The sequence below is a fragment of the Entelurus aequoreus genome, linkage group LG22 (genome assembly GCF_033978785.1).
Source record: "Entelurus aequoreus isolate RoL-2023_Sb linkage group LG22, RoL_Eaeq_v1.1, whole genome shotgun sequence".
Lineage (NCBI taxonomy): Eukaryota > Metazoa > Chordata > Actinopteri > Syngnathiformes > Syngnathidae > Entelurus > Entelurus aequoreus.
The window spans coordinates 31756547-31781111 of NC_084752.1; the positions used below are offsets into that span (position 1 = coordinate 31756547).

The 24565-nt window shown below is 40.9% G+C and overlaps 2 protein-coding genes across 3 annotated transcripts in view; one reads left to right on the plus strand and one right to left on the minus strand.

Moving 5' to 3' along the window:
• LOC133639529 (zinc finger and SCAN domain-containing protein 2-like) overlaps positions 1 to 12977 on the minus strand; it is a 56922-nt gene extending 43945 nt beyond the window's left edge. The window contains exon 1 of one of the 2 annotated variants that reach the window (XM_062032893.1): positions 12942 to 12977. In XM_062032893.1, the coding sequence (XP_061888877.1) occupies positions 12942 to 12962 (21 nt within the window). In that variant the 5' untranslated portion in view covers positions 12963 to 12977. Of the gene's footprint in view, positions 1 to 10457; positions 10522 to 12941 lie in introns of those variants that run through there. The other variant, XM_062032895.1, reaches the window with a different exon arrangement.
• LOC133639530 (bifunctional apoptosis regulator-like) lies at positions 12596 to 24339 on the plus strand. The gene is made up of 9 exons (XM_062032896.1): positions 12596 to 12815; positions 16798 to 17063; positions 20978 to 21076; positions 21166 to 21259; positions 21381 to 21565; positions 21647 to 21791; positions 22441 to 22617; positions 23330 to 23523; positions 23587 to 24339. The coding sequence occupies exons 2-9, from the start codon at positions 16798 to 16800 to the stop codon at positions 23777 to 23779; spliced, it is 1353 nt and encodes a 450-aa protein (XP_061888880.1). The 5' UTR covers positions 12596 to 12815; the 3' UTR covers positions 23780 to 24339.
• The last annotated feature ends 226 nt before the right edge of the window (positions 24340 to 24565 follow it).

Below are 24565 nucleotides of genomic sequence, written 5' to 3' on the forward strand. Positions count from 1 at the left end.
CTTGGATTGAACATAGTCACAGCAGCGAGACCTGACCACGCACGGCACGGCACGGTCGAAAACATTTTTTGTGTCCTCCATGCAATCCACCCCCGAGTGCTCCCACCTGAACCCATTTAAATGCGGTTACCATAGCAATGGTCCCATCCCTGTCAACACTTGCTGGTTCTCAAGAGGAAGTGGACGGAGCAATCTGCCGAAAAGGAAATTCAGCATGAATAGAGGCCAGCAATCAATTAGAGAAAACAAAATAAAAACAAAGTCGAAGACTTCTATGGAAATACAAGAACCGAGACTCAGATTTCCCTCGCCCAGACGCGTGTCACCGGGGCCCCCCTCTGGAGCCAGGCCCGGAGTTGGGGCACGATGCCGAGCGCCTGGTGGCCGGGCCTGTCCCCATGGGGCCCGGCCGGGCACAGCCCGAAGAGGCAACGTGGGTCCCCCCTCCAATGGGCTCACCAACCATAGCAGGGGCCATAGAGGTCGGGTGCAATGTGAGCTGGGCGGCAGCCGAAGGCAGGGCACTTGGCGGTCTGATCCTCGCTACAGAAGCTAGCTCTTGGGATGTGGAACGTCACCTCGCTGGTGGGGAAGGAGCCTGAGCTAGTGCGCGAGGTGGAGAAGTTCCGGCTAGATATAGTCAGACTCACTTCGACGCACAGCAAGGGCTCTGAAACCAGTTCTCTCGAGAGGGGATGGACTCTCTTCCACTCTGGCGTTGCCAGCAGCGAGAGGCGACGGGCTGGGGTGGCAATTCTTGTTGCCCCCCGGCTCAGAGCCTGCATGTTGGAGTTTAACCCGGTGGATGAGAGGGTAGCTTCCCTCCGCCTTTGGGTGGGGGGGAAGGGTCCTGACTGTTGTTTGCGCTTACGCGCCAAACAGCAGCTCAGAGTACCCACCCTTTTTGGGTTCACTCGAAGGAGTACTTGAGGGTGCTCCCCCGGGTGATTCCCTCGTTCTACTGGGGGACTTCAACGCTCATATTGGCAACGACAGTGAAACCTGGGGAGGCGTGATTGGGAAGAATGGCCACCCGGATCTGAACCCGAGTTGTGTTTTGTTATTGGACTTTTGTGCCCGTCACGGATTGTCCATAACGAACACCATGTTCAAGCATAAGGGTGTCCATATGTGCACTTGGAACCAGGACACCATGGGCCGCAGTTCCATGATCGACTTTGTAGTTGTGTCATCGGATTTGCGGCCTCATGTTTTGGACACTCGGGTGAAGAGAGGGGCGGAGCTTTCTACCGATCACCACCTGGTGGTGAGTTGGCTGCGATGGTGGGGGAGGATGCCGGACAGACCTGGCAGGCCCAAACGCATTGTGAGGGTTTTCTGGGAACGTCTGGCAGTCTCCTGTCAGAGAGAGTTTCAATTCCCACCTCCGTAAGAACTTTGAACATGTCACGAGGGAGGTGCTGGACATTGAGTCCGAGAGGACCATGTTCCGCACCTCTATTGTCGATGCGGCTGATTGGAGCTGTGGCCGCAAGGTAGTTGGTGCCTGTCGTGGCGGTAATCCTAGAACCCGTTGGTGGACACCGGCGGTGAGGGATGCCGTCAAGCTGAAGAAGGAGTCCTATCGGGTTCTTTTGGCTCATAGGACTCCTGAGGCAGCGGACAGGTACTGACAGGCCAAGCGGTGTGCGGCTTCAGCGGTCGCGGAGGCAAAAACTTGGACATGGGAGGAGTTCGGGGAAGCCATGGAAAACGACTTCCGGACGGCTTCGAAGCGATTCTGGACCACCATCCGCCGCCTCAGGAAGGGGAAGCAGTGCACTATCAACACCGTGTATGGTGAGGATGGTGTTCTGCTGACCTCGACTGCGGATGTTGTGGATCGGTGGAGGGAATACTTCGAAGACCTCCTCAATCCCACCAACACGTCTTCCTATGAGGAAGCAGTGCCTGGGGAATCTGTGGTGGGCTCTCCTATTTCTGGGGCTGAGGTTGCTGAGGTAGTTAAAAAGCTCCTCTGTGGCAAGGCCCCGGGGGTACATGAGATCCGCCCGGAGTTCCTTAAGGCTCTGGATGCTGTGGGGCTGTCTTGGTTGACAAGACTCTGCAGCATGGGTCTATTTAAAGGCCAGAGTATACAAATGAGTTTTAAGATGGGACTTAAATGCTTCTACTGAGGTAGCATCTCTAACTGTTACCGGGAGGGCATTCCAGAGTACTGGAGCCCGAATAGAAAACGCTCTGTAGCCCGCAGACTTTTTTTGGGCTCTGGGAATCACTAATAAGCCGGAGTTCTTTGAACGCAGGTTTTTTGCCGGGACATATGGTACAATACAATCGGCAAGAAACGATGGAGCTAGACCGTGTAGTATTTTATACGTAAGTAGTAAAACCTTAAAGTCGCATCTTAAGTGCACAGGAAGCCAGTGCAGGTGAGCCAGTATAGGCGTAATATGATCAAACTTTCTTGTTCTTGTCAAGAGTCTAGCAGCCGCATTTTGTACCAACTGTAATCTTTTAATGCTAGACATAGGGAGACCCGAAAATAATACGTTACAGTAATCGAGACGAGACGTAACGAACGCATGAATAATAATCTCAGCGTCGCTAGTGGACAAAATGGAACGAATTTTAGTGATATTACGGAGATGAAAGAAGGCCGTTTTAGTAACACTCTTAATGTGTGACTCAAACGAGAGAGTTGGGTCGAAGATAATACCCAGATTCTTTACCGAGTCGCCTTGTGTAATTGTTTGATTGTCAAATGTTAAAGGCCTACTGAAATGAATTTTTTTTATTTAAACGGGGATAGCAGATCTATTCTATGTGTCATACTTGATCATTTCGCGATATTGCCATATTTTTGCTGAAAGGATTTAGTATAGAACAACGACGATAAAGATTGCAACTTTTGGTATCTGATAAAAAAAAGGCTTGCACCTACCGGAAGTAGCGTGACGTAGTCAGTTGAACATATACGCAAAGTTCCCTATTGTTTACAATGATGGCCGCATGAAGTGAGAGAGATTCGGACCGAGAAAGCGACAATTTCCCCATTAATTTGAGCGAGGATGAAAGATTTGTGGATGAGTAAAGTGCAAGTGAAGGACTAGTGGGGAGTTGAAGCTATTCAGATAGGGAAGATGCTGTGAGAGCCGGGGGTGACCTGATATTCAGCTGGGAATGACTACAACAGTAAATAAACACAAGACATATATATACTCTATTAGCCACAACACAACCAGGCTTATATTTAATATGCCACAAATTAATCCTGCATAAAAACACCTGCGTGTTTGTTATGCTAGCTCCTAGCTCCTCTGCTAGCTCCTAGCTCCATAGAACACGCCAATACAATTCAAACACCTGATCAACACACACAATCACTCAGCCCAAAAGACCGTTTACCTAACCCAAGGTTCATAAAGCTTATATATTTTTAAAAAGTTACGTACGTGACGCGCACATACGGTCAAGTTATCGAATGTTTAGCAGCCAAGGCTGCATACTCACGGTACCTGATATTCAGCTGGGAATGACTACAACAGTAAATAAACACAAGACATATATATACTCTATTAGCCACAACACAACCAGGCTTATATTTAATATGCCACAAATTAATCCTGCATAATAACACCTGCGTGTTTGTTATGCTAGCTCCTAGCTCCTCTGCTAGCTCCTAGCTCCATAGAACACGCCAATACAATTCAAACACCCGATCAACACACACAATCACTCAGCCCAAAAGACCGTTCACCTAACCCAAGGTTCATAAAGCTTATATATTTTTAAAAAGTTACGTACGTGACGCGCACTTACGGTACGGTACGTGTTATGCTAGCTCCTAGCTCCTCTGCTAGCTCCTAGCTCCATAGAACACGCCAATACAATTCAAACACATGATCAACACACACAATCACTCAGCCCAAAAGACCGTTCACCTAACCCAAGGTTCATAAAGCTTATATATTTTAAAAAAGTTACGTACATACGCAAAAAAAAGCCAAAGCTGCATACTCACAGTAGCACGTCTGCGTCTTTGTCATCCAAATCAAAGTAATCCTGGTAAGAGTCTGTGTTGTCCCAGTTCTCTACAGGCGTCTGTGTATCCAAATCAAAAGTCCTCCTGGTTAGAGTCTCTGTTATCCGAGTTCTTCCATCTTGACTGCATCTTTCGGGAATGTAAACAAAGAAGCGCCGGCTGTGTACTGTTGTGGCTGACTACGTTCGAAAAATACGTCCATTTCGCACCGACAACTTTCTTCTTTGCTTGCTTGGCTTCCTTCTCCATAATGCAATGAACATGATTGAAACAGATTCACGAACACAGATGTCCAGAATACTGTGGAATTATGAAATGAAAACAGAGCTTTTTCGTACCGGCTTCAATGTGGAAGGCATACCCGTGTTCGTCGGGCTACGTCACGCGCATACGTCATCCTCAGAGGCGTTTCGAACCGGAAGTTTAGCGGCAAATTTAAAATGTCACTTTATAAGTTAACCCGGCCGTATTGGCATGTGTTATAATGTTAAGATTTCATCATTGATATATAAACTATCAGACTGCGTGGTCGGTAGTAGTGGGTTTCAGTAGGCCTTTAAGGTGGTATTATTAAATAGGTGTTGGTGTCGAGCAGTACCGATTATCAGCATTTCCGTTTTCTTAGCGTTGAGTTGCAAAAAGTTAGCGGACATCCATTGTTTAATTTCATTAAGACACGCCTCCAGCTGACTACAATCCGGCGTGTTGGTCAGCTTTAGGGGCATGTAGAGTTGGGTGTCATCAGCATAACAGTGAAAGCTAACACCGTATTTGCGTATGATGTCGCCTAGCGGCAGCATGTAATTTCTAGAGAGTGCAGGGCCAAGAACCGAACCCTGGGGGATTCCGCTCGTTACCTTAACATAGTCCGATGTCACATTGTTATGGGAGACGCACTGCATCCTGTCAGTAAGATAAGAGTTAAACCAAGACAACGCTAAGTCTGACATACCAATACGTGTTTTGATACGCTCTAATAAAATATTATGATCGACGGTATCGAAAGCAGCGCTAAGATCAAGAAGCAGCAACATAGATGACGCATCAGAATCCATCGTTAGCAATAGATCATTAGTCATTTTTGCGAGGGCTGTCTCTGTAGAGTGATTTGCCCTGAAACCGGATTGAAAGGGTTCACAGAGATTGTTAGACGCTAAGTGTTCATTTAGCTGCTGTGCAACAATTTTTTCGAGGATTTTCGAAATAAACAGAAGATGGGACACTGGTCGGTAGTTTACCATGAGATCAGGATCGAGGTTAGGTCTTTTGAGCAGAGGATGAATAACCGCTTTTTTGAATGCTAGTGGAACAGTGCCAGAGGAAAGTGATCAGTTTATAATATTTAGCACTGATGGACCTAATAATACAAAAAGCTCCTTGATAAGTTTCCCAGGAAGTGGGTCAAGTAAACATGTTGTTTGTTTTGTCCCATTTACACGCCTTAACGATTCTTCCAATGTTATTTCATCAAAAAGAGAGAGACTATTTTGGAGGGCAGTGTCTGTCGTATATACAGTCGTATCTGTGTTAATAGAACCCAGTTGTAGCTGGGATGCATTGTCTTTAATCTCCTTTCTAATGAGTTCAATTTTCTTATTAAAGAAATTCATAAAGTCATCTGCCGAGTGGGTGGAGCTACTGGGAGGAGTCCCTTGTTGGGTTAGCGATGCTACTGTACTAAACAAAAATGTAGGATCGTTTTTGTTGAGGCGAATGAGATTTGAGTAATATTTAGCTTTAGCTAAGGTAAGCATGCGTTTATAAGTTATTAAACTATTACTCCATGCTTGATGGGAAACCTCAAGTTTAGTCGCGCGCCATTTGCGTTCCAGCTTTCCACATGATAATTTATGAGCTCTAGTTTCTTCTGTAAACCATGGGGTACGCCTTTTAGGGGCCCTTTTTAGCTTTAGCGGTGCTATACTATCAATGGTGTCGCGCAGGGCGTCGTTAAAGTTGTTAGTGAGCAGTGTTGGGACTATAACGCCGTTAGTTTCGGCGGTAACTAGTAATCTAACGCGTTATTTTTTATTTTTCAGTAACTCAGTTACCGTTACTACATGATGCGTTACTGCGTTATTTTACATTACTTTTAATGTAGTATAAAGTGTGTTAGTGTCGTAGTTCTGATTCTTCTTGTGTCCCAAACCGGAGAAGAGAGATGTGCGCTCTGTGTGTGTCTGAGTGTGGGGAGTAAAGAGAGAGAGGAGGGGGGCGTGTCTGATCATGGCGGAGCTGCAGTCGAGTTTGTTGGAGATATTTTCACTACTATTCTTTTGTCGAGCACAAAGAAAATAACATTTTAGTTAAATGTAAATTGTGCTTTGGATCAAAGATCCCATCTACTGCCCAAAACAGCAATTCAAATCTGCTGAGTGCTGCAACAAGCTACATAAGCAACATGCTTCGACGTAGCTAGTAAAGAGAGACAGAGACTCCGATGCCACTTTCCCTCCACCACTTAAGGATTAACTCTGCCTCTGTTCATCATTCAGCACTGAAGGTACACACTCTGTCAATCAATGTTCCCTCTAATTGTTCATGTGTGAGCAAACGCAAAAAGTCTGTGAGCATTGAGTGGAGCCCATGTGAGCAACATCAGACGTGCACACTGTGGCTACACCAGCAGCACACCTGTCCCAAACCTGACTAAATAACAACTTACATCTCCATCCATCCATCCATTTTATACCGCTTGTCCCTTTCGGGGTCGCTGGAGCCTATCTCAGCTGCATTCTGGCGGAAGGCGGTGTACACCCTGGACAAGTCCCCACCTCATCGCAGGGCCAACACAGATAGACATACAACATTCTCTTATTATTATAATCAAATGACAGCAGTCATTTACTTTTCTAACATAAGTGTTTAGGCCCACTTATAATGACAATAACAACAAATATTGTTTTTCATGAACTGTGTACCGTACTTGTATTGTTTGTCTGGGTGGAGGTCCTGCTTTGGAAATAATTTGTACCCCTTTCAGACATTGCATTTAGTTCCCATTAAAACATTCACATGTTGCACAATGAGATGTAAGCAGGGGATCATGTGAACATTCATGCAACTTCCTGTTTGTAAAAAATATATTTTTATGAGTATTTATTTAATATACTAATAGCATTTCATGATTATTATTTATAAATTAAGATTCCTAATAAATGACACTAGAATAAGCACACATTTGATTGGTAAATCATAGTGTAAGGAGTCTGACCTTGAATGACACTTTATGTGTGGTGTTGGAGTTGTCCGACTTTTTGTGTGGCTGTAAACGCATCACTGGCTAAGTGCCATATGTGCATGTGTTGGCGCAAGTGAGAAAGAGCGAGCGGCTGCTGTTGATCTAACAAAGTTGCTTTTGGTCTGGTTTGTACTGCAGAAAATGACCACTTTTGCTAGATATCATTTTTTTTACTAATGTTTTGGTGATGTGTTTTTGGCCGACAATATAGAGTTTTGCTCAGTAAAGTGATGGATGGAATTCATGTCCTCAAAGCGTCTCGACAGACGTTACAATATTTGAACAATGATGACAAAAACTGTTTTCTCTGTCGTGTCCGTGTTGTGTTGAAAATTGTTATGCGCTTATTTTTTTATTTGATTTTGTGCGTGGCATAGATTTGCCGTGCGCAGAGGACGATTGAGCAGTGCGCAATTGCACAGGCGCGCACCTTAGAGGGAACGTTGCTGTCAATTCTCTTATATACTCTTTCATCCTAGACTTCTAGAGTGTTTGACTATCACATCACTCTAAATGTATAGACTATAAAGTTCACAAACATAAAGAGGGATCCTAGTGGGCCAGGCCAATCTTTCCTTATCTCTAAACTAAAACTGGGGAAATGTGTAGAGTGTTCTGAGCTTCAGACATGATTTTGTGTCAGAATTATTTGAGGAAAAAATGCCTGGTTAGGCTTTGTGTATGTAAAAATAAAGTAAAGTACTTATTTGGTTTACAGCTATGTTGTTATTATGCTGTTTGTTACTTATGTATGTTATGTTGCAGCTATTTAAAATAGCTTTGCCAATTTGTTCTGGCCAGAAACAAATTGGCCTTTGTAACATATCTTTGTCTTTGTGTGTTGTATGTAGACCACATTGCTTAGCAGAGTTCAGTGATGCAAATGCATGTCAAGTTGATCAACACATTGTATTATTCTGCAGTGCAATAACAGTACTGAAATGAAGGCTAAAGGGCATTAATGGGAGCTTTAAAAAAAGAAAAAGAAAAAAATAAGTAACTAAATAGTTACTTTTCAAAGTAACGCATTACTTTTTGGTGTAAGTAACTGAGTTAGTAACTGAGTTACTTTTGAAATGAAGTAACTAGTAACTATAACTAGTTACTGGTTTTCAGTAACTAACCCAACACTGTTAGTGAGGTTATCAATAGAGCCCACATAATTTGGGAATGGTGCCATTACCGAAGGTAGTAGGCCAGCAAGAGTCATCGTTGTGGCAGCATTAATGTTGCGGCTGCTATAGCAGTTATTATTATTATTATTAACTTGTTGACAATGAGTCACAACTTCGAATTTTATAAGGTAATGATCGGACATTACTTTAGTATATTGGAGTATCATAACTTTGGAGGTGGTGACACCCCTGACAAGCACTAGATCTATCGTATTACCGTTGCGATGCCTGGGTTCATTTATTATTTGTGTAAGACCACAGCTATCAATTATAGTCTGGAGCGCCACGCACGGAGGGTCCAAAGGGGTATTCATATGGATATTAAAGTCCCCCATTATGATTATATTGTCGGTGTGCGTCACTAAATCAGCAATGAACTCTGAGAATTCACTGATGAAGTCCGAATAGGGCCCTGGGGGGCGGTAGATAACAGCCAGGTAGAGAGGCAGCGGTGTGACAGACCTCATAGTAAGCACCTCAAACGAGTTATATTTATTATTTATGTTAGGGGTAAGGTTAAAGTTTTCGTTGTATATTAGTGCGACCCCCCCACCCCTTTTAATGGGACGGGCAATATGCGCATTTGTATAATTAGGAGGAGATGCCTCATTCAGCGCAGAAAAATCATCTGGTTTGAGCCAGGTTTCGCTGAGACCAATGACCTTAAGATTGTTGTCTCTAATGACCTCATTAACTAATAACGTTTTGGAAGCTAATGATCTTATGTTTAAAAAGACTATATTATAGGTAGTGGGCTGTTTTGAGGAGTTTTTGTTGAAATTATCCGTAGTAGCAATATTAATAATGTTACGTTTATTACGCGTAGTGCACTTTAAATAATTTTGACCATATCTAGGAATTTATATGACGGTAGAAAACAAAGATGGTGTCAGTGACGTGCAGTCAGGTGAGGCGGGGCCTCACGTGCCATCATGGAAAGAAAAAAAATGTAAAAAGAAAAAAAATGTATTAAATTTTTTTATGTATCCAGTGATTATACTATAAAGTTATTTTCCATTTAACTTCACCAGTTTTAGATTATTTTTATTCAAAATCGCTGAATTTTCACATTTGCCGTTCAAATACTGAGAAGAGACTTGCGGTGAGTCACCAGCCAGTTGAGCCTCACCATGGATTGCGCAATGACTCGGCTAACTGCTGGCCTGCTATGCAGTGAGACCGTATTGCTATATGAATTATATTATACATTTCCATAGTTTAGTTAGCTGAGGTATATAATGTACAGTGTATTTTGTCAACAACTGTATGTGTGTAACGTATTTTTTGTGCTGAGCAATCATAAAACGGCTGCGAAGACGCACTGTGTGAGGCTCGCAGTAATCCCACCTCACGGTGGTAGAGGGCGCTAGTGATCCCATTCTTGCGACTACTCGGCTGCAGAATAAGTGATAAGTGACAACCAGCTAGCAGTACTCAGACTTGCCACACTGGGAGAAGTGCAAGCAGACACATGTCTCTCCAGCGGAAGCCAGCCTTTTTTTCCATTTTTTTTTAAAACTGTATTTATAACAAACATGGCATTTTTATTAGAGTAAACCAGCGTTTGTGGGTGTGTTTTGTCAGATGCAAAAATATTGTTTAATTGCTTGCAATAACATTAAATCAAATTAATGTGTCTGCCAATATGGAGGATTATATACTGTATCCAAGATGAAATACTTCTCTAAACTGGACTTTAAGACAAAATGAATGTGATCATACAAAGTAGGTTTTCATGGAGGATAGCTATTGCTGTTTCAGATACAAGTACAGAAAGGTAAAATACACTCACAATACTTGATTTATTTTGTTAAAACCAAATGGGACCAAAAAGTATTTAATAACAACTTTATCAAATACTTTTTGGACCCATTATTCATATCATAATATCATTATGATAATGTTTTTATGAAAGCAAATAAATCCCTTCTTTTTCTTGTTATTCTAATGTGCAACCTAATGATTAGAGCTACACATATGAATTTAAGTTTAAAAAAAAGGAAAAAAAACAACTCCAAAAGTATCTTTGCCTCACCTGGTGTATAGTTCACCGCACATCACTGGATGGTGTTCAGCGTGTTCCTGCTCAAATGAGCGGACTGTTGAAAATAGGAATTGGGGGATTACTTTTCACAAGTAAGATTAACAATTAACGTACTATTGGTTGTATTTTTTGAAAATAATATTACCAGAGTTGAGAAGGAGCAAAGATCTTCAATAGTACTGAAATCGTAGACTCTAGCAAACAAGAGTATGACCACAATAGAATTGCTTGTCAATGAAATTAATTAAATTTAAAAATGACATACTTGAATAACATAAAGTTGAAATAAGAAATAAGTTTATATATGTTTATGTTTAAGTATTTGGCAGACACTTTTATCCAACATACATAAAAAAATACAAATAAAACAATCACTGTAAACATTATCATTTAAGGGAAGAATATAATACAAAATATCAATACAAAGTGTCAAGACAGAATAAACTCTGCTGCTGCAGCAACAGAGATACAGTCTATAGGTCCCTAAGATATATAGATATCTAATGTATTCATACATTGTTTATGTAGGATATACGCATGTCTATATATAACCTAATCATATTGTTTCTTCAATTTAAAAATAGCTTCTCTGGGATTATAATCCCAGTTTTGATCTCGGACGTCTGGTCACTTATAGCATATAAGAATATTCTATTATTTGTTAAGCAAACTATGAATAATAAAACACGGCAAAACATGTGTCCTTTATCATAGCTACACGTATGACAAAAAAACGCGTGAAAATCAGTGAGGTAAGATCAATTAAATGCGCTGACAGTTCATTGCTCCTGCCAAATGAGTTGCACTGAGTGGAGCGGATCACCACTCCAAGATGCGCTTGATGCTGCATCTACTTATAAGATATCTATGGCTACAATGTGTAATTATATGGTGAGCAGAAGTACCCCAGAACACATTCTGTGTATAAAATACACAATATACTGCACAAATATAATATAATATACAGAATCTTCTCTCTGGTCAACAAAAGCACCGTGAGGATTCTGGCGGGAACTCTCATTCAACCCTTTTTCGATTACGCATGCACCTCCTGGTACCCTACCTAGCACCTCCAAAACCCTTAAATCTAAACTCCAAACATCCCAGAACAAGCTAGTCAGGTTACTTCTAGACCTCCACCCCAGATCCCACCTCACTCCTATCCACTTCTCCAAAGTGGGCTGGCTCAAGGTGGAGGACAGAGTTAAACAACTTGCACTGAGCCTAGTCTATAAAATCCACTACACCTCCCTGATACCGAAGTACATGTCAAACTACTTCCTTAACGTAAATGACCGCCATAACCACAACACCAGGGGGAGCTCCACTAACCACGTTAAACCTACATTCCGAACTAACAAAGGTCTTAACTCATTCTCTTTCTATGCCACATCAATGTGGAATGCGCTCCCAACAGGTATAAAAGAAAGGGCATCTCTATCCTCCTTCAAAACCGCAATAAAAGTTCACCTCCAGGCAGCTACAACCCTAAACTAACACCCTCCCCGGATTGCTAATAATCAAATGTAAACAATCAAATGCAGATACTTTTTCTTATGCCTTCTGATCTCCCTCTCTCTCTCTCTCTCTCTCTCTCTCTCTCTCTCTCTCTCTCTCTCTCTCTCTCTCTCTCACTCTCTCTCTCTATGTCCACTACTTGCTGTCCATATCCTACCCCGCCCCACCCCTGATTGTAAATAATGTAAATAATTCAATGATATTATCTTGTGTGATGACTGTATTATGATGATAGTATATATCTGATAGTATATATCTGTATCATGAATCAATTTAAGTGGACCCCGACTTAAACAAGTTGAAAAACTTATTCGGGTGTTACCAATATATCTGTGTCATGAATCAATTTAAGTAGACCCCAAATTAAACAAGTTGAAAAACTTATTCGGGTGTTACCATTTAGTGGTCAATTGTACGGAATATGTACTTCACTGTGCAACCTACTAATAAAAGTCTCAATCAATCAATCGAAACAGTGGCATATGTGATTATAGTGGGCTGCAATGACTGTTCAACTTGAAAAACGTACTTTTAAGTGGTCATGGAAATCAATAATAAATAAGAGTTTACAATGATTGGAACTCGTGAACTTTAACCCGATTGCGTCATCATGGGCCACATGATGGTGTGAAGACGTTGTGGACGAAGATGATGATGATGATGATGACACGTGGGCGTGAGCTTGAGAAGGCTTGCGCACACATGACCTAGCAGTCATGGCGACAGCAACCCCAATAATTCCCATTTTTAATTCCCCGATTGGTTTTTTTTAAGTTACCTGTGGACAAGATCATGACGTCAGACACCAGATAGTCACCGGTCTCGTGCAAGGTATGACTTACAGCTAGTTTCAGTACTAACGCTGCGATGATGTTGACATTAATTTTAAGATTCACTTGTACGTGTTAGCTTTCTTTGGACAACCGATTATCATTCTGTATACAGTTATCAACCTACCGACGGTGTCTTTGGTTCCATTTTTTAATTAAGAGCAGCAAACTTGTTTACTCTTAGAAAAGTAGCCGACGAGCTAGCACCGCCAGCTCGCTAACACTTCAACATCGTCGTAAATAGTCCCATGCTGTCGTAAAAACAATCCCAGGTAACGTATATCTAATAATATAAACTTAAAATGTGGCCTTTTTTACGCCACCGTGTCTGTGGTATTGAATTAAAGCTGTTGAAGCTGTTTGTTTATAACGAATACGTCATGGTCATAGCCTTTAAGCGTATGTGATAGAGGCGTACTAGTTTCACTTTAGCTTATGTGGCTCATGTTGAAGCATTCCTCCTTGCATAGGTTATATAACATCGCTTTGAATTAGTTTGTTGATAATGAAACTGTGATTCCAAAGAACACATTTAACTGCAGATGAGTGGATGGAGCAAAAGCTGAATCCAGTAATTTACTGTGAATATGATGTGTACAGTGAGTGTGATAGCTTTAAATCAGAAGAGAGAGATGGATGTTTGATATATTTATACTATATACTAAATAATATAATACTAATGTTGCATTGATACTGTAGACCAGGGGTGTCCAAATTGCAGACTAGGGACCATTTTTGGCCTGCAGCACATTCTAAAAATACCCCAACAGATACAAGTTGGAATAAAAGAGCTAATAGGTGTAAAGTAATTGAAAAAAAAAACTAGTGATGCAAAATGTTTTTTGTTTTTTAAACCGATACACTGCAAAAAAGAGCTGACAAAATATAAGATGCAAAGACTAGATTTTTGGAAAAAATGCTAAAAATTAGCCCTGCAGTTAGTACATTTTACTTGATAAATCCCAAATTACGATTTGGGTAACTAGAAATGAGCAGTACTGACTTCAAGCTTGGCCCTGCGATGAGGTGGCGACTTGTCCAGGGTGTACCCCGCCTTCCGCCCGATTGTAGCTGAGATAGGCTCCAGCGCCCCCCGCGATCCCGAAGGGAATAAGTGGTAGAAAATGGATGGATGACTTCAAGCTAGAAATAAGTATTTTGTTCTGAAAACAGGCACTATTACCTTGCAATTCTTAGATTAAGCATCCTTGGGATGTTGCAGACTGTAACAATATTTTTTTATGTTGGGAAAACCAAAATATCACATTTAAACAGATTTTTTTCAATTTTAACACTTTTAAATTAGAATAGGAAAATATAATTATCCTTGCTAAAATTTAAATTATGCTGTAAAGTCAATAACTAAAAATAAGCTTTTGGCTCTTAAAACTAGTGACATTTAGACAAATAAAATTTAAAATCTTGGCAAGTGGGAAATGTATTTAATATAATATTTAATTTGCAGTGTACCGATAACTTCCTGCTTTTCAAAATTGATACCAATTAACTTATTTTTATCAATCATCTTTTAAATGTATTTTATGCACACATTTTTTTGCGGCTGGCTTTCAGGCATCTTCTTTAGCAGCGCACTGTCATAGCGATGCTGGTGTTTCAGGTGGCTTATAAGGATTGATGTGTTGAAGCAAGTTTTTTTTCCTCCTCACGGACTGTTTGCAGAACATTTGGTGCAAATGGTACGCAAAATGTCTTCCTCTGAAACAGTGAAGTCCTAAATTATCGACGCCTTGTGTGTTGACAGTAAATTTGGTGTGACGTCATAATCCCTCATAATTATCTCTATGACATTTATTATACTAATAACACAAAGCTGACATGCAGGCATTTTTTTTCTTTAAAAAATGTATTGTATTGGCTTTGAAAATCAAATATATAAAAACGGGCCCCGCATCCTTGGATTTTACAGTATGCGGCCCTCAGTTGAAAAAGTTTGGACACCTGCCCTACTAGACCGTAGAAGTGAGACAAATGACTTAGAATTTTTTTTTATTGATCAATCGTCAGCATTCTAATATTAGTATTGTAACACTTTTTTTTGCGCTACTTTTGCAGGTAAATATTTTGTGATTCGACGAATGATACCTGTTAGCATGCTAACATTACTATGCTAGCTTTTTTAAGCTAATTTTGTAGCTATACCTCAGTCATATTTTGGTACTTCACGCACGCTTACATTAGCATGCTATCATTTAAAAAATGGTTTAGTAATTTATTTTGGTACTTGATGCATGTTACAGTTAGCATTATAGCTTATACAGCAAATTTAGCAGGTATACACATAGACATCTTATAAGTAGACGCAGCATTGGCTGCTGTGACGTTAGAAATTGGGCCGCCATCTTGAAGTGGTCATGAGGAGCCGGCGAGCAGCCTAAACTGACAGTTGACAGGTTGACAGCGTTTTCCTGCTCAAATGAGCGGACTAATAAAAATAGGAATCGGGGGGTTACTTTTCACAAGTAAGATTTAACATTAACGTACTATTGGTTGTGTTTTGTGAAAATAATATTACCACATAGTTGAGAAGGAGCAAATATCTTCAATAGTACTGAAATTGTAGCCGCTAGCAAACAAGAGTATGACCAGTATAATTGTAACCAGGAATAAGTCTTCAAGTAACAATATTCAAATACTAACATTGTTGGGTAAGACAGAATTTGGTTTTATTCTGAATCCAGTGAAACAGATTGGTGGTTTTAGCTGATATAAAGACTTTCAGGTGTTTACGGTATATATGTTTATGTTTAAGTATTTGGCAGATGCTTTTATCCAAAGCAACATTTATAAAAAATACATATAAAACAATCACTGTAAACATTATCATTTAAGGGAAGAATGTAATACAAAATATCAATACAAAGTGTCAAAACAGAATAAACTCTCTGCTGCTGCAGCAACAGAGATACAGTCTATAGGTCCCTAAGATATATAGATATCTAATGTATTCATACATTGTTTATGTAGGATATACGCATGTATACATAACCTAATCATATTGTTTCTTGAACTTAAAAATAGCTGACCGTTTTTTTCCCCCTTCTCTGGGATTATATTCCCAGTTTCGATTTCGGACGTCTGTTTACTTATAGCATATAAGAATATTCTATTACTGTTAAGCAAACTATGAATAATAAAACACGCCAAAACATGTGTCCTTTATCATAGCTACATGTATGACAAAAAAACACGTGAAAATCAGTGGTGTTCAGTGAGGTAAAATGAATTAAATGGACTGACAGTTCATTGCTCCTGCCAAATGAATTGCACTGAGTGGAGCGGATCACCACTCCAAGATGGCGGGCCCGCTTCTTGTCAGTGCCAGTAGGCAGTAGCGCTCGATGCTGCGTCTACTTATAAGATGTCTATGGGTATACACCTCCGTGCCATGTATTTTGTTAGCATTGTAATGTTAGCATGCTAGCTTTTTTAGCACTATTTTGCCAGAATCCTTTCTGTTAGCCTTTCAGTTCCGCTTTGGCTTTCAGCATTTACCCAAAATGTTTACCGGAAATGCATTTTTAAATTGAAAAAAAATCTATATGTGGTACTGGTTTTGAAGGTGAAACTACCCAAATGCCAATGCATCCTCTGATTTGTCTGTGGCCCTCAGTGGAAAAAGTTTGGGCACCCCTGCCGTAGACCGTAGAAGTGAAACAAATTACTTTGAACATGGGTTTTCAAAATGTGGCACATTGTGTAGGGACTAAAAACCTAACTTTTTTGCAAATGACAAAAGAAAATAGCTTAGCAGGTTAAAAGAGACGTTTGTCTTAATTTTTCTCAATTTCTCACAAGTCTTCTGCGTATCCAAGGCACGCAACATAGCAAATTGTTTTTGAATCTGTGGCAAAGTAAACATAAGTTAGCTAATTAGATAAAACAAGCAAAAAGACCACACTGGCTTAGATATTCTATGCGTATTGTGTTTTATGGTCTGTATTTCGATCTATTTTTTTAACCAGATGCATGGGGATTCACCACACGACACCCAGGAAGCGTCCGAGGAAGACCGCTTCCTCTCAACGTCTTCCACGAGCAACCAAATATCCAAACAGGAGTTCTCCTGCCATTGCTGCTACGACGTCCTGGTAAACCCCACCACTTTGACCTGCGGCCATAACTTTTGCCGCCACTGTCTGGCCCTGTGGTGGAAGTCCTCTCACAAGAACGAGTGTCCCGAGTGCCGGGAGAGGTGGGAAGGCTTTCCCAAAGTCAATATACTGCTGAGGTAGGATTTTCACGGGGAGGCGACATGAGCGGTCGTTCCTGGCTTCAGAGCTGCCTGTACTGTGTTTCAGCCTAGAACGCAGGCCATGGTTTTATTGAGATGTGCACATTTTGTGTATTTGGAGCAGAACTTGATTTGTCAATAGCTGGCAAAAATGGAAACTTTTACATTTTTACAGTTATGATTTTTTACCTCATCTGCATATTCAGAGTTTCATCTGACCTGGAAAGTTTTTGGCACATGTAGAATAATGACAAAATGCCTGGTGGGATACATTGTTAGCCGTCTTCAATCATTTATAGGTATTAAATAACTAGTTTTTCAAAGTTATTGCATTAATTAGGTTGTACGGTATACTGGTACTAATGTACCAGTATACCTGGAAAAACGCAAGTACTTTTTTTTTAATGATGTCTTGCCGTAGTGACATTGCTGGCAACGTTCCCTCTAAGCTGCGCAATTGCGCACCGCTCACGCGTCCTCAGCGCACTGCAAATTAATGCCGCGCAGGAAATCAAAAATCCCATCTGAACTTTAAACAAAATAAACACATTACAATTTATTCTGTATGATTTTGCAATGCGACTCTGTGAGTGACAGGTGACAACAAGAGTGGCCCCAATGAATAAAACAATCTTTGTCAACACAGTTCAATTATCGTCTGTCGAGACACTTTACGGACAGGAATTCCATCAATCACTTTATTGAGCAAAACTGTTTGTAACCACACCAAAAACATAAGTAAAAAAAACTTGTATCTATAAAAACTGGTAATTTTCTGCCATACAAACCAGGCTTAAACCAACGTTGTCATCCGTCATATCAACAGAAGCCGCTCGCTCGCTCACCTGCACCAACACACGCACTCATGGCACTTAGCCAGTGTTGCGTTTATGGCCACAAAAAAAGTCAGACAACCCCAACGCCACACAATGTGTAAATGCCAGGTTGTAATACTGACTCCACAATCAGATGTGTGCTTATTTTACTGCCATTTATTAAGAATGTTAATCTAAGGATATTATTCATGAAATATTGTCACTAGATTTCATAAATGCTAATAAAAAGATGTATTTTACAGACAGAAAGTTACAAGAACTAAATGTAATCTCTGAAAGGGGTAACATTTCTTTTAAAGGCAGGACCCGCAGCCAGACATACAATACTAGCACAGGTCATGAAAAACATGTTTTTTTGTTATTGTCATTGTAAGGGGGCAAAATCACTTATATCAGAAAATTATTTTAATAAAACATTTAAATTGTTATGATGTCAGGTTTGGGACAGGTGTGACGCTGGTGTGGCCACAGTGTGCACGTCTGATGTTGCTCACATGTGCTCCACTGAATGCTCAGGGAGTTTGTGCGTTTGCTCACACACATGAAAAATTAGAGGGAACATTGATTGCTGGTAGTATGAGCTGAGGCGCAAGTGAGAAAACACACACAGCACTTGAAAAGCGGAAACAGCTCGGCGACAGGAAGGAAGAATAGACGCATTTTGACTTTAAAACTAACGATAAAGGTGAAGTTATTCAAGTAGTGCTTTAAAGCATTTATAGCATCTAACGTCCCTCCACAGTGTTTTAGCTACTTCTAAATCACTAAGTGCTTAAAATATGTTCTTTTGGCATCAGATTGAAGCCACATCAGGAGGTAGGTAGCCTTGAATCCGATTAATCTGATCTTTTCAAATGTGACTGCAGTCTAAACGCAATGCGCCCTGAATGTGATTTTTTTCGTCACCTATGGGCGAGCTACGTCACTCGTGCATGCCGGATGACGCATAGATATTTCATCACAACACTCGGTTTCGGTTTCTATTTAAGACGACTAAAGTTTTGGTGCATTACTTGTAAATAGTGCGCAAATAATAGGCTGTATGTAATATATGAATATACGGTACAGGCCAAACGTTTGGACACATCTTCTCATTTCAATGCGTTTTCTTTATTTTCATGACTACATTGTAGATTGTCACTGAAGGCATCAAAAGTATGACACCTGTGAAGTGAAAACCATTTCAGTTGACTACCTCTTGAAGTTCATCGACAGAATGCCGAGAGTGCGGAAAAGTATCAAAACTAGGAATGAACACATGTGGAGTTATGTACTTAACCAAAAAAGGTTAAATAACTGAACATGTTTTGTATTCTAGTTTCTTCAATATAGCCACCCTTTGCTCTGATTACTGCTTTGCACCCTTTTAGGCATTCTCTCGATGAGCTTCAAGCGCACCCGCGAAGTGAAAACCATTTCCGATGACTACCTCTTGAAGCTCATCAAGAGAATGCCAAGAGTGTGCAAAGCAGCAATCGGAGAAAAGGGTGGCTATTTTGAAGAAACTAGAATATAAAACATGTTTTCAGTTATTTCATCTTTTTTTGTTAAGTACATAACTCCACATGTGTTCATTCATAGTTTTGATGCCTTCAGTGACCATCTACAATGTAAAAGTCACGAAAATAAAGAAAACCCATTGAAGGAGAAGGTGTGTCCAAACTTTTGGCCTGTACTGTATATTTTGATTCTGAAGAAATAGCGATTGTTTAAATATCGGAATTGACGCTGTGGCGCATTTGCTTACATGTGAGTTGAAAAATAAAGCTCCTGTAGATCCATGCTGATGTCTGTGTCTCCTCTACTTAGCAGCTATTAAAACCAACCCTCCCAAATATATTACACTATTTACATCCATCCATACATTATATTTAATTTACTTTCACGTAAAAAATGAAAACAAGTTCGCATGTCGAGGTCATATTTGGGGCTTGTGCGCGTTTACACTGGAGTCTGATAATCACATTTTACTTGCAGTGTAAACACAGCTGGAAAAAATCAGATCTAAAAAAAATCTGATCTGGGCTATTTTGGCCTGCAGTGTAAACATAGTCCTTGATGGTGGTAAGCTAAATTTGTAGCCACAGCTGCCCTGGGGTAGACTGACGGAAGCGTGGCTGTCAGTTTGCATGTCTACCCCCGCCGACCACCACCAAACATTTATTCACATTCACACACCAGTGTGAGCGGGACTGGGAGCAAAAAGTTAAAGCACCACTGATAGTCACACACACTAGGTGTGGTGAAATTACGCTCTGCATTTGACCCATCCCCTTGTTCCACCACCTGAGAGGTGACGGGAGCAGTGAGCAGCAGCGGTGGCCATGCTCGGGAATCATTTTGGTGATTTAACCCCCAATTCCAACCCTTGATGCTGAGTGCCGAGCAGGGAGGTAATGGGTCCCATTCTTATAGTCTTTGGTATGATTCGGCCGGGGTTTGAACTCACGACCTACCGATTTCAGGGCGGACACTCTAACCACAAGGCCACTGAGCAAGGTGGGGGAAGTGGGAAAATTGCACACTGACGAGGTAACCACAAGGCCACTGAGCAAGGTGGGGGAAGTGGGAAAATTGCACACTGACGAGGACCTTGTCGAAACCGACAAGGTCTGTGTTTGGTAGCGCATGTGCAGTTTATATTAAAATTATAAGAAGGACACGAGTGTTGCTGGCCTTGCTTTTGCTTTAGGTACGCTTTTTGCCGTGCACCTCTTTATTTTTGTTTTATTGCGTTTTTTGGAGAGTGCATGTATTTCCTGTATTTTGTAAGCTGGAATTGAACCTGGAACCCACAAGTTATTGGCACGGCTGCTCTACATCCTGAGCCACGCCATCCCAAAATGCCAAATATCGGCACCGATAATCTGTCGGTCGATCCTTACTATAAATAGCACAACATGCACCCAACCTCTGCCTAATTGTGACATTTTGAGTCTGCTTTAGTGCAGGAAAATCCAGTTTCACTACAAATTTCTCTCAATTTGTTGCCTAAGTTTTCATTTATGTAATTTAACACAGCTGGAACAATAATTCAGCTCTTGTGCTGACTTAACTATATTTTTTTTCCTCCAGAGAGGCAACAGACAAGTTATTTAGCGAAGTTGTACAGCAAAGGCAAGCAGAGATCCAAGCAAACACCAAAATCTCTCAAAGCTTACAAGCTTTCCAGAGGTGGGGAACGTCGTCCTGAATTTAAATCAATAAATGTTGTGCAGCTTCCTGATGTGGTTAAATGTCTTTGTATTTTTTCTATTTTTCAGGTATGGTAACAATTTGGGTAAATTTAAGCCCAAACAGCACAAAGCAGTCGGCTTCTTCCTCTCCGGAGTCTTTGCTGCTCTTTCATGTGTGGCGGTGTGTGAGAATTATCTTTGACTTATTGGTTTGATTCAGTAGTCGTTAAAGACAAAGAATATGACCTTCTAACAGCATTACGTTATTCAGTGAATAAACCTTGTTGGGTACGGTGCTGTAGGTATTGTTGCTGTTGTATCAGTGGAGCAGCGGTGGTGAGGCGACAACGCAGCAACAACCGGACCTATTGGTCAGCAAACCCGTATCGCAATGGACGCCAGCAGAAGTTGTCTTCTGGCTGGAAAACCTGGGACCCTGGGCCAATCTGTACAGAGAGTCTTTCCTGCAGGAGAGTGTCAATGGCAGGTACTCACTTTTGTCAGAGGAACATTTGAAGAGCAAAAATGTACATTACAGTATGTTCATGTTATCTGTCCATTCCTTCAGATTATTATTGATGATGGAGGAAGAAGAGCTGCGAAAGCCTCCTTATAGCATCCAAAATCAGGCTCACCGACGCACCGTCCTGACGGAGCTCTACAGAGTCAAGTCTCAGGGACTCAGCTCTCCTCATAACCTATGGGAATACAAGGTAAGCACTCTGAGGATTATGTCAACATAAAATGTACTCTAAATTCTCCAAATCAGGGATTTTCAACAAGTGGGTCATGATCCTAAAGTTGTTAAAGCAAAAAAAAAAAAGAACAATCTGTTGTTCGAGTCTGTGCTGTTCGTTTGCTACACCGCCACGAGGTGTGCACCACGTTTCTGGGCGGTATTCTCAAGCTTAAACTGGAGGGTTGGACATCAAGTGGGGACATAACATGCAGTTTGCTCAGGAAATGGTGGCGTGCAGATATCGTCAGGAGAAGAGCGCGCCCTAAACAGAGCGATGTGTTGCACCGACAGCTGAGTCGGGCAACTGACATTTTAAAGTGCATACATCATGATACTTCAAATGCAGATATTCGACAAAAGTAAATGATAATATACATCAGATATGCTGTATAATACAAAAACTACCTCACTGCTTTTTGACAGCCTCAGCTGTCTGTTTTTGACCTAGTACTATTTAGTCGCTGGATTTTAATTGGGTTTGTAGACCACACACCCGGCGAGTACAAGAGGTTGAGTCTCTGGTAGTCCCCAGGTGCGTTGTCTACAAAACCAATTCAGCATCTAATTAACTAGAGGTGATCATTAGAGCATCTACAGTACATGTATTTGTCTTTTTCTTTCAGGCAGCTAACTCAGGGAAGTCTCTGTTCCTGCTCTATGCCATGAAGAGCTCACCACGCCTCACTCTCCTCTACTTGTATTTATTCGACTACTCCGAAACCTTCCTGCCCTTTCTACACACCTGCTGCCCTCCCACCAGCCTTGCCAGTCAGCCAATGGAGACCCACTTTAACTCCTGGGTGGGTTTGACATCCGTGACGCAAACCGTTAATGCAGGGGTGTCGAACTTGTCTTCATTGAGGGCCACATCGCAGTTATGGCTGCCCTCGGGGGGCCGCGTATAACAGGGATTGATATATGAATATACATTTATAGGAATTCACCAATGCATATGCACTGTAATATATTATTTATTGTATGTGTTTATGTACACTGTAAAAAATAAATAAAAAAAAAGCCGCCACAATTTACCGTAAAATTTAGTGTTTTTTACAGCATATTACTATAAAGAAAAAAACGGCACTATTTTTTTCCCACAGTTAAATTCTGGCAACTGAGCTGCCAGTTTTTTACTGTAAAATATATTGTCATTTTTACAGTGTACAATTTGATGGATAAATTGCTTTAAAATCACGAGTTAAGAAGATATTTATTATTTTCATTTTAACAAAAACAGTTTGAATTGTGTGATAGTATATTTGTTGTCTTATTTGATAATAAAGTTTAAAAGATGCAATTGCATGCAATACATGTATTTTTTGTGTCAAAATAGAAAGAACTTCTCTAAGAAAAGATAGCATACTTTATTGACACATATTTTTTCAAGGCTTTTCGCAACCACATTAAATGATGTGGCGGGCCAGATTTGGCCCCAGGGCCTTGAGTTTGACACCTGTGTGTTATTGCAACATAACGCAAAGTTTACCTCTCTGTGACGATCCTGCTCATCAGACGGAACCCCGCTGGGAACAGTGGACCACATTCATGGTCAAGTACTTCCTGCTTCCATACCAGCTGATCGCAGAGTTCGCTTGGGACTGGCTGTCCGTCCACTACTGGACCTCTCTGTTTGTCATCGTCAACGCCGTGCTGCTGTCTGTGTTGGAAGCCTGCTTGCTGTGGAACCTCAGGACAGCTAGGCTCAGGTAAACTGATACAGTTACTAGTTCCTGCTGTACTTTATGTAACATTTATTTAATTCTTACCAGGACACTTCCGAGCATGATGGGGAACCACTTGTGGACGATGCTATCTCAGGGACTGGCCTTTGCTCTCATGTGGCCTTTAGTGCCTCAGTTGGTGTGCAACTGCCTCTTCTACTGGGCTCTCTTTATAAGCCCGATCATGAACGTTGACCGGGTGGTGCAGCAGCTCACGCACCCAGAAACCGCAGCGCTGTAGCAAAGAGCTAATGGGTTAAGTTGCTGGAATATGTTGTTTTCTCAGCGGCAGCTCGTTCACTTACTGCAGGACGTTATTTTTATTCCTGACCGTCAGCTGGAACAAAAAGGACTTCGAACAAGGTGTTTGGGGACTAGTTTGGAAACTGTTGCCGAAATAAATCCAGGGAGCAGGTTTGACACTTGTTTGACATGCTCATTGTTGGCAAGGTGTGTTTTCTCCAAGCAGGTGTTCAGGTGATAGTTGGGATGTCTTCAAGAGGAACAAATGTGTTCAAATATTTTCTACATTTCTTTTTTTTCTTTTTTAGGGTGTTCACTCTGCCTCCACAGTTCAATTCACCTATTCTAATTTGGTCTTCCATACAAATATCAGCAATGTTCTTTAAACATTGTTTAAACCATCCTCATTTGGTTTTGAAGCAATGCATGGTTTTAGTAAAGTTTTTATTTGTGGCTAAAATATATTTTTTTAATTTGCACTTAAATGTTCTACACTGAGATTGTACCTGATACATGTGTAATTTTTATGTTTATAAAAAATAAAGATGTTTGCTTTTGTCTTGCAGTATGAATTTCATATTCCAATGCAATGAAGCAAATAGTTCCTATATTAACACAGCTCTGAGCAGAGGTGGGAAATATTTACTTGAATTACAAGTAGTTTTTTGTGCAAATTAACTACGTGTACTTATTATGTTGACCTTATTATATTGGACTTTGGTACACTGAAATATTTGTTAAAAGTAGAAAACATACGCAATAAAGTACAAAAATGTATCTGAAA

What these genes read in the sequence shown, in the direction of transcription:
- LOC133639530 (XM_062032896.1), top strand. Translation starts at nt 16,798, where the DNA reads ATGCATGGGGATTCACCACACGACACCCAGGAAGCGTCCGAGGAAGAC. An exon ending in CTGCTCTTTCATGTGTGGCG is followed by an intron (nt 21,260 to 21,380) that starts GTGTGTGAGAAT and finishes ACGGTGCTGTAG; the next exon opens with GTATTGTTGCTGTTGTATCA. An exon ending in ATAACCTATGGGAATACAAG is followed by an intron (nt 21,792 to 22,440) that starts GTAAGCACTCTG and finishes TTTTTCTTTCAG; the next exon opens with GCAGCTAACTCAGGGAAGTC.